Raw genomic sequence first — 9,657 nt, forward strand, 5'->3', positions numbered from 1 at the left:
TATCTCTCTCTCTCTCTCTCTTTTTTTCTTTTTCGAAAAAATTCAACTGTGTTCAAATAACCCCCACTTCCCTTCACTGTATCACTTCTCTCCCCCATGGAATCAGAAGGCTTTTTAAATGCTGGCTTGGATGTTACACAGACCAACAACCCAAACAGCAGCAACAACAACAAAAACTCCCCTTTTTCATCAGCCCCAAGATTGTGAAAATGACAGGAAGTCCAGGTTGGCTCTGGCATTTATAGCACTGACATACATTCAGCCCAGAGAAGCTCTGGTGACAGGCTTTCTAAACAAGGCCCTGTCCCGGGCCCTCTTGTCAGGCCTGGAGCCCCATAACCACGCCCCTCACACCATACAGCAGCACATACACCACTCAAGCCTTTCCTGGTCTGGGAAGGGAAGAGAAGAAAGACAAAGACCTGGGGGTTCTGCAGTCTTTGGTAGGTCCAGGTTTCTATCTTAGCTGCCTCTGACTTTTGCAGTTAAAGCTTGCCTGCCCTTGAGGCAGGAGGGACCAGCTGGCCCTTGAATGGCTGGGAGTAGGCAGTAGCCATCTTGGCTGCAAGCGCTGGCGTTCCCCCTGAGTTCCTCTCTTCCCTCGGCTTCAATCAGAGGTGTGTCCGCAGATTTTGGAGGCCAAGATCTGCGGAGGTGGGGGCTGACAGCCTGTCTGTTTAGTCAGTCCAGACCAGGCTTCTGCCAGTACTAAATGAAGCCCCGGTAGTCATATCCCATCTCCTCGCTGGCAGAAAGACCAGCAGAAGTCCAAATCTGGGAGAATGTCTTCCTGGAGGCCTCCAACCCCACTTGTCCTTATTCCCGGCCCCCATTCTTCCTCTGAGAGCTAGGTAAGTTGGTGCACATTTGTGGTTAGGAGGGAAGGGGGTCTCTCCTGAGGATTCTAGCAGAGTCTATGCTCCTCGTGGCTCAGCCCGGAATTGCTCTGCTGCTGCAGGCCACTGGAGGTCACTGGGTGACAGTGGGGTTTAACACCCCTGCTGCTGGCCCCAGAACCCCAGGGACGGAGCCAGGCACCGAGCCTTGCAGAGCAGACACAGGACTCAGGGGCTCCGGGACGCTTCTCAGAGGGCCTGGCTGCGGCTGGGGCGGCTGTGGGGCAGGCGGTGGGCCTTGCGGGGGCGGTGGCTGCTGCTGCTGCTGCTGCTGCTGCTGCAACTTCTTCTTGTTGATTTTCCTTTCCTTGGCTCTGCGGTTCTGAAACCAAATTTTAACCTAGAAATGGAAGATGGAGAAAAACAGAGAGTGATGAACGAGCCGATGGAGGGGGTAAGGAACTGGTCCTCAGCCCCAGCTGCCGTATCTCCCTCTCCAGCTAAAGAAGGGCCCTCTTGAACTCAGGGACCCCCAGACCTTCTCCCAGCCTTTCATCTGAGAGCTCGGGACCGCACAGCGCTGGAGCCCTTCCCGAGCCCAGTACAGCCTCAGGAGAGAAGAGCCTTCCTCCATCCTTGCTCACCACGTTTTGTTCCAAAGCAGCCTTTATCTACAGCTTTACTGGAAGAGTTCAGAGTCTCAGAACCAAGGAAAACAGAAACTGCAGAGGATTTTCCACAACAAGCAAGAGAAGACCAGCATAGATATAGTTCAAAATGCCAGCCTTTGGCCTCTCAAAATTAAACTGGAATGTAGTATTCCTCACCTTAAAGCTGAGAATGAGATTTGAGAGAGAGAGAGAGAGAGAGAGAGATTTGTCCATTTATTTGAGAGAGAGAGAAAAAATGTGAGTGCGTGGGGGGAGGGGCAAAAGGAGCCGGGGAGACAGTCCCAAGTAGACTCCATGCAGGTTGCAGAGCCCCACATGGGGCTGGATCACACAACCACAACCTGAGATGCTTAACTGACTGTGCCACCCAGGCACCCCCTGAGAACGAGATTCAGTGTGCAGCTTCACAGCAGTGGATTCCGCCTTTTTCTAGACCATATAGAGTGTTCGTGAGTCAAGCCTCACTCTAGTTTTCATGGGCCTTTTTTTTTTTAAAGATTTTATTTATTTATTTGACAGAGAGATCACAAGCAGGCAGAGAGGCAGGCAGAGAGAGAGGAGGAAGCAGGCTCCCTGCTGAGCAGAGAGCCTGATTCGGGGCTCCATCCCAGGACCCTAAGATCATGATCTGAGCCAAAGGCAGAGGCTGAACCTACTGAGCCACCCAGGAGCCCTGGGATTGGGGTATTATATTAATTTTTCCCCAGGTATGGTATTGGGCACAAAGAAAAAAGGTCTTTAAGTCTTCTTTCACCAAAATAGAACTCCGGATTAAACTACTACTCATATTTTTTTTTTCTTGCACCTTCTGGGTCCCGGAAAATAGGAAAAAAAGAATCAACATCCAAAAAAGACAACTAGAGGCGGAAGGAACCTTTTCTAAAAGCATTTGGAAAGAAATACTCTCTATCTTCCTGATTTATTTATTTACTTACTTACCTACTTACTTACTTATTTTTTAAAAGATTTTATTTATTATTTGACAGAGATACAGTGAGAGAGGGAACACAAGCAGGGGGAGCAGGAGAGGGAGAAGCGGACTCCCTGGGATTAGGGCCAAAGGCAGACGGTCAATAACTGAGCCACCCAGGAGCCCCTACTTACTTATTTAAAGTAAGCTCTACACCCACTGTGGGGCTTGAACTCAACAACCGGGAGATGGAGAGCTGCATGCTCTGAGCCAGCCGGCGCCCCTCTATCCTCCCGCTTTAATCTGCTCACAGAACTAGGTAGATTCTGGGGCCCGGCTTCTAACTCTTCCTGAGGAACCCCCTGCCCCTACCCCCCAACCCGCCGCCAGGGACCAGGCCCTGGAGGGAGCAAAACGGTTCCCACCTGCCTCTCGGAGAGCCCTAGTGTGGCAGCCAGCTCGGCTTTCCTCCGGATGGTGATGTAACGACTGTAGTGAAACTCCTTCTCCAGCTCCAGCCGCTGGTGATCCGTGTACACCACTCGGTATTTGTCTTTCGTCCTGGTTTTCACTGAAGAGGAAGGAGAAGTTAGGGCTGAGAACTGCAAAGCGGCCCATCAGTCATGGGTAATGACAAACCTCCCTAACCCAAGGGCCATTTCTCTTCCTCCACCACCCCAGGGGGCCAGGGTTTGGCTGATTCCTGCCGGGCCTGACAAGACCCCCCAGGGGGTCCTGAGGGGTGGGTGCGAGCCTATCCAAGACAACTAAACTAACCTTGAGGTTAAGTGGGGGGTTTTTTTATAGTTTTTTTTTAAGATTTTATTTATTTCTTTGACAGAGACAGATCACAAGTAGGCAGAGAGGCAGGCAGAGGGAAAGGGGGAAACAAGCTCCCTGCTGAGCAGAGAGCCTGATGCGGGGCCGATCCCAGGACCCTGAGATCATGACCTGAGCCGAAGGCAGAGGCTTTAACCCACTGAGCCACCCAGGCACCCCGAGGTTAAGTGGTTTTTAAAAATGAAGAAAAACTAAAACCTCATTCACACACGATAACAGAACCCAACCACCCTTCTGGTAAACCAAATACAGTACTGGAGCAGGCTAGGCCCAAAGGCAAAGGGGACAGGATGGAATCTCCAGAGTCCTGGGAGTATTCAGATTTTCAGGCATGCAGGAGATGGAAGCCCACCCTGAAAACAGCTGGGGGTGTGGGTATATGCTGGTGGCAATGTTACTTTCTGTTCGCTTTATTAAAAGTGGAAAGAGGAGTGCCTGGGTGCCTCAGTACTTAAGTGGCTACTTTCAGCTCAGGTCGTGATCCCAGGGTCCTGGGATAGAGCCCCACATCAGGCTCCCTGCTCAGCAGAGAGCCTGCTTCTCCCTCTCCACCTACTCCTGCTTGTGTTCCCTCTTACGCTGTGTCTCTCTCTGTCAAATAAAGAAATAAAATCTTTAAAAGAAGAAGCGGAAAGAGGGGGAGGTGTGCAGGAGCTGACAGTTTCTCTCAAGTCACCAGAAACTTCTCCCAGGCACACTAGGCCCATCTGGTGGAATTCTGAGCTGGGGTTTGGCAAGCAGAAAACCCTCCCCCCAGCTCCGGTGAACACTGTATACCTGGCTGAACCTGGTTTGACATTTGGCACTTTTTCTTTTTCAATCCCCCATTTATTTCTGCTACAAACTCTGCCAGAGCTATCCAGACCAGTGATCTATGCTCATTGGATTGAGTCAACATATTAAACCTCAGATTGATTGTTTCACTGAAGGGCCTTGACAAATAGTGCCGTCGCGATTGGAGCAGGCCCGAGCCTGGCGTCTGCACCGGGTCTGTCCTGGGTCAGTCGCTGGTAGGGCCCGCAGCTCCGGCCGGGAGCTCTTCCCTCCTCGTTGGCCCCAGGTTCAGGTCTTTCTGCAGCCCGACAGGTTCAGTCGCCGGGTGCCCAGTCCTCCAGGAAGATCTAAAGGGTCTGGGAGTTTCTTGGAGGTGTTTAATGCCCCGCAGGCCTACTTTGTTCAGGTAAAAACCCTTTGCAAACCACAACAAAAGCGCCCTGGGAAGATACAGGCCTGATCAGAGGGAGCTACCCCGAGCCGCTGAAAGGGGAACACAGTCGCAAACAATGCAGGACAAGGCGATCTTATCAAAGAAAAGCCCTTTCAATGCCTTAATAACAACCGCATTCTGTTTGAATTACCACTACTGAGCAAATGGCGGTCCCGGCTTTCATCCCCCTCCCCGCCAGGCGCATTAACATAAACACGGCCCGGCAGGCGCATTTGAATGGCGCAGCGGCCCCGACCCCGCGGCTGCTAAGAAAGTAAAGGGAACTAACACGTTCTGAGAGCTTTCCGAGTGGAGGGCGCGTTTACACGCGTTGCCGCCTCAAACCCACTCGAGGCTGCCAGCGGTAGTCGCCCCATTTTACAGATGAGGAAACTTAGAGTCGGACGAGGTCACGCAGGGAGTATCAGGCGGGATTGGAGAAACTGCAGCCGGGGTTGGAGCCTAAAGGGCACCCCCGGGACTTGGGAGCAGGGCGCAGAAAACGTTCTCCGAGCTGAACATCTCAGCAGCGGTGTTCGCCTTGGGGTGCTTGGGATCGGCTCTTGTTCCAGTGCTCCCCTTTCAGTATCCGGGATGCGCCGGGAGCGCGGTGACCCGGAACCCTGTGGGCTCTGCGGCTCGCGCCCCAAGGGCCTTGGAGGCGCCCCGCACCCCCTGGGAACCAAGGAGGGGGCTGGAGGAGGGGAGAGATGAGAGGGACTTGTGAGAATTCATTATTGACTGCGAAAGTCACCACCCTCTTTCCGGGCCCTAAAAGAGACAATGGCAGGGCTGGGAAGGTGTATATCAAAGCGGGCCGGGCCGAGGACCAGCCCCCTAGCCCCTTGACAGATGATGCTCCGCAGAGGAGTCGGGCACTGGCCCGCGGGCCTCGGCCTCCCCACATTAACATCACAAGGGCGCCCGGCGCCGACTGCGGCCTTGCCACCTCTGCGCGGGACATCACAGCGGCCTCTCATCTGCTGACCCCGCGGCCTGGGCTCCTGCGGCTCTCCTCCCTCTCCCCCTCTCGGGCCCGGCCGGCGGCCGCTCTCCCCGGACGAACCAAAGGGCTCCCTTAGGGGCCCCGGTGGCTGCCAGTTGCGCCCCAGGCCGGCTCCGTAAGAGAGAGCCTTCTCCGAGACGGCGCACGGTTCAGACGAGGGCACCTCCTCTTGGGGAAGGGACCTAGCCGAGGCTTTGAGGCTGGCCCTGTGGCCTTCTCCGTGGGCGGCCGCATTTCCCACCCGGCATGTGCCCAGTGACGCAAATACCGATGCCCAGAGACAGCCCCCAACGACTTCTCTGATTTATACGGCAGTAATTGGCTATAAACCTCTGCAAAGTGGCCATAACCTGCAAGAGGACAAGGCTGGGCCAGAAAGAAGGAAAGAGAAAGAAGCGGAAGTGCAGAGGGCTAGGAAGACTTCAAGGAGTGCAAAGAGACGCCAACAGGACTCTCTCCCACCACACCTATTCGCACTTCCTTCCCACTTTGACACACATCCCAATACCAGAAGGGGCAGACCCGGAACTAATGAGCCCCCACAATCGGGCAAACCTAGGACGTCTGCAGGGACATCTCCTGAGTAAGCTTCTTGAACACAGGCGCATGTGAACACACGTACACATACACCTCCTCCCACCCCACAACCCTGGAAAGGAAGGGTGGGGAGAAATGATCCCTGTCTGGAGCAGAAGCTGAATCCTCACCAAGGATTCCTCCCCCGCTTCCGCAGACACAGGAGGACTCCCATGACTTCTTAATCCTAGCCCCCCAGCTTCTGAATCTTCGCAAATCAAAGGTTCAATGAGGGGACGCCCTCCTTTCCCCTTAGTTCCTGGGGCCTTTGCTGCAAATGCAGCTTTGCCCCACGTCTTCCTACTCGCCCTAGCTCTTGAGATCCCTTGAATTGGCCCGAATGGTCGAACCTCGTCCCGAGCACAGCCTCGCAGCCCTCCTGGTCCCCCGGGGCCACCATTCTTCTTGAGTGGCTCCGTGGCGTGGAAAGAAATGCTCTAAAGCCCGGCCGATGGAGTGCAGGGCTCCCTTTCCCCCGAGGCTCCAAGCCGCGCACCCGGTGCTCGCGGTGGCAAGTGGAGGAGGACGCGCTCCTGCACCGCCTGCTCCCGCCGACATTCCTGGGAGCGTCCCCAGAGCGTTGGGATGGTAGGAATGAAGGACCGCTGGAGGGAGGAAGGTTCTCCTGCGCTAAACCCAATACGGGCTGGGAGACCAAAATATCCACTCCCGCCCCCACCCCCTGCCAGCCCAGGCACAGTAGAGAAGCCCCGCAGTCGAGGCCCCCTGAATTAGTCTCCCGCCCCGGCCTTCGGGGCGCGGAGCCCCTAGACAGCTCTGGACGCCTCGGTCCGCCCTGGACACGCGGCCAGCCCAGCAGCCACCTCCTGCCGGGCGCCGCCACCGCCTACCTTGGCTTCCGAGGGACGGCTGCGCAGGCTTCCGCATCCACTCGCACAGGTTCCGCCGCTGGCCGCCGGGGGACAGCTGCTCGGCGGCGGCGGTAGCTGTGGGCCCAGGAGGGCCGGGATTGAGTGTCTGCAGCAACCCCGAGGCGCAGGAAGGCGCGGCGGCCGGGTGGTGCGGGTGGTGGTGCGGGTGGTGGTGCGGGTGGTAGTCGGCGGGGCTGCTGTAGCCCATGGCAGCGGCCGGGGAGCCCCCGTTGAGGCCGTGGGCGACGGCGTTGGCTGCGGCCGCGGCGCCCCCCGGAGCGTAGCCGTTCCAGTCCTCTCGGAGCGGGGCCCCGTAGGCGGTGGGCCAGGACGGCCCCGGGGACTGCGCGCTGTCCAAGTTCGCGGCCGCGGCGGCCGCAGCCGCCACATGGTAACCGCCGTAGTCCGGGTACTGCGGGGGACTGACGAAGTTCTGCGGGGCCAGGTTGAGGCCGCCAGAGTGGCGCACGGAGCTGGGGTACATGCTCACGTCCTTGTCCAGGAGGTAGCTCACGTACATGGTGGCGAGGGCCCGACAGCAGACCTCACCATGCTGCCTGGGGACCGACGCAGGACGCTGCCGGAGGGCGCGAAGGGGAAGGGGCGAGGCGGGGTGCGGAGAAGGGCGGCCGGCTGCGCCCCAGCCCGCGGAGCTCCGCTGGCTCCTCGCGGCGCTTCTTCCTCTGAGGCGGTCCCTCCCTCTGGCCTGCGTCCTCCCTCCTCCCTTTCTTCCTTCTTTCCTCCCACCTCCTTCCCACTGGGCTGCAGAGGCGGGGAAGACCCGCCACAGGCTGGAGTGCGGAGCCCCAGGCCGGCGGCCTTTCGTGATTAACGAGTGTTTACAAGACTCTATTAGTAATGACACAGACACCAATGGCTGGAGACGTCGAGGCGCAGCGCGCACCCTGCGCACAACCCCCCGAAACACGATTTGCATTTTAAAAGATAAGGGGAGGGGGGAGCTCCAGAGACCCGACCACAGCTAAATATTCAAACCTTTATTGTTAAGAGCTTCCTCCTTCCAACCTGGTGCACTTTAACCTCCAATCACAGGTTCAAAGAATGAAATCAAGAGACTTGCAAAAGGAGGGGGGGGGAGCTATCTTGGTGGGAATCTGGGCTTGGAGACTGAGTAGTAGCGTGTATGCATTTGCGGGGTGGAAGCGGGGGTGGGGGCGCATCACTAGCTCCTTTTATACCAAAGAGAAAAGAAAAGGGAACCATTACTTTGATGACAACGTTTTTGACCAACCCGGGAGAAGACGAGCTAAGCCCTAAGAGATGGGCCAGTTCCTGTCCTCCCTGAGCTCCTGGCCAGGACTCCGCGCCCCAAACAACTGTCACTGCTAATCGGTTATTCTCTTCCCCCATGGAAACTGCTGCCTCTCGCAGGACATAAATTATGACCCTAGCTTCAGGCTGCATCTCCGAGTTCATCTCACATTTGGGATTTAAGTTAAATTAAGGCAATTAGTTTTTTTAAAAAGCATTTATATTCAAGCATTTATATTCAAAACAGTCCAACCAAGGAGCCTGTGGTAAAAGTCAGACTAGTGGAAGGCAGTAATGGGGGGGGCGCAAAATGGGGTCGCTAGAGTGCTGGGAAAGTTCTGGGTTCCTGAGCAGGGTGTTGGTGACACAGCATGTTGTCTGTGAAGATTCAGCGAACCTACAGGTACATGTTTATTTTACTGAAATCAGCGGCTAAAAATCAAGAAAAAAAGAGCCAGAATGTGTACCCTAGGTATATGTCATATAATCACACCTTTGTCTTAAAAAAAAACTTTCTGCTTTACAAAGTAAAACAGTATAGGAGGAAAATTGTCTTTCATCTCCAGGAGATGGGAAGGGAACCCAGGCTGTTCCTAATGATTGCTTCTGAACAACTCCGAGTAGGGAGGAGTTGAGAAAGTCTCCTCCTTGGTTTTGAAGCACTGTGTCAAGGGGCCCGGAGCTCGGTGGCCCCTGTGGGGACCTGTGTTGCGCGGCCTGGATCGGGAACTGCCCCAACGGGAGCGCAAGAGCGCTGAGATCCGTCTTGCGCACGCGCCCATCTGGGTTCAGCCGCCGCAGGGAGTGAACCCGCGGTAGTCTTCCAGCCCTTCTCTCCAGGCCCAGCCAGCGCTGCCAGACTAGGATCTGAGGATCGCAGCGGCCGAGTCCGCGGCCTGGGCAAGACCTCTGGGTGGCCTTGAACGGCTCTCGAAACCAGCTCATCTCCAGAGCTGCACTTGTCGGTTCTCATTGTGAAGCGCTCTCTGGTATTTGTCACTTCACCTTCTCATCTCTGGAGCCCTTCTTCCAGCGCTCTTTATCTCCCTCGATCCTCACGTCTCCCGAGATGGGGAACAAAGCTGGTGTTGGCCTCTCCTTTTTTACAGATGACACCCACCAAAGCTGCAGACTGGAGAGAGGCCAGGCCCGAGGATGTGAACTAGCCCAGGCCTGTGGGATCTCCTGCTTGCTGGTCCCATCAGGCCTTTGTCTTCCCTAAGGAGGATGATTAAAAATCAGGGCTCAGTGGAGGGTCAGAGAGCTGAGCACTCAAGAGGTGGGAGCCAGGAGCAGGTTCTCCATGTGGACCTTCCCACCTGGACCAGACAATTGAGTGTCACTGGACCTCTCAAGAAGTAAAATAGGAAATACATCGCATATTATACATATGTATATATGTATATGTATAAATACATTACAGAACCCAAATCATTGAGCTGGGGGACAGGGGGAGAAAGGGGGAGT

The 9,657-nt window shown here is 55.7% G+C and overlaps 1 protein-coding gene across 2 annotated transcripts; it reads right to left on the reverse strand.

Moving 5' to 3' along the window:
- Nucleotides 1–226: 226 nt before the first annotated feature.
- CDX2 (caudal type homeobox 2) lies at nucleotides 227–7,742 on the reverse strand. 2 transcript variants are annotated; one of them, XM_047723011.1, is made up of 3 exons: nucleotides 6,898–7,742; nucleotides 2,847–2,988; nucleotides 227–1,236 (listed from the first exon to the last, which is right to left on the reverse strand). In XM_047723011.1, the coding sequence occupies exons 1-3, from the start codon at nucleotides 7,436–7,438 to the stop codon at nucleotides 1,086–1,088; spliced, it is 834 nt and encodes a 277-aa protein (XP_047578967.1). In that variant the 5' UTR covers nucleotides 7,439–7,742; the 3' UTR covers nucleotides 227–1,085. The 2 variants fall into 2 exon arrangements, with proteins under 2 accessions (XP_047578967.1, XP_047578966.1); XM_047723010.1 differs by having other exon boundaries at nucleotides 2,843–2,988; nucleotides 6,898–7,740.
- Nucleotides 7,743–9,657: the final 1,915 nt, after the last annotated feature.

This window comes from Lutra lutra, chromosome 3 (assembly GCF_902655055.1).
Source record: "Lutra lutra chromosome 3, mLutLut1.2, whole genome shotgun sequence".
In the NCBI taxonomy this organism is placed as follows: Eukaryota; Metazoa; Chordata; class Mammalia; order Carnivora; family Mustelidae; genus Lutra; species Lutra lutra.

What these genes read in the sequence shown, in the direction of transcription:
- CDX2 (XM_047723010.1), bottom strand. Translation starts at nt 7,438, where the DNA reads ATGTACGTGAGCTACCTCCTGGACAAGGACGTGAGCATGTACCCCAGC. An exon ending in GCCGTCCCTCGGAAGCCAAG is followed by an intron (nt 2,989 to 6,897) that starts GTAGGCGGTGGC and finishes CTTCCTCTTCAG; the next exon opens with TGAAAACCAGGACGAAAGAC. An exon ending in TAGGGCTCTCCGAGAGGCAG is followed by an intron (nt 1,237 to 2,842) that starts GTGGGAACCGTT and finishes TTCCATTTCTAG; the next exon opens with GTTAAAATTTGGTTTCAGAA.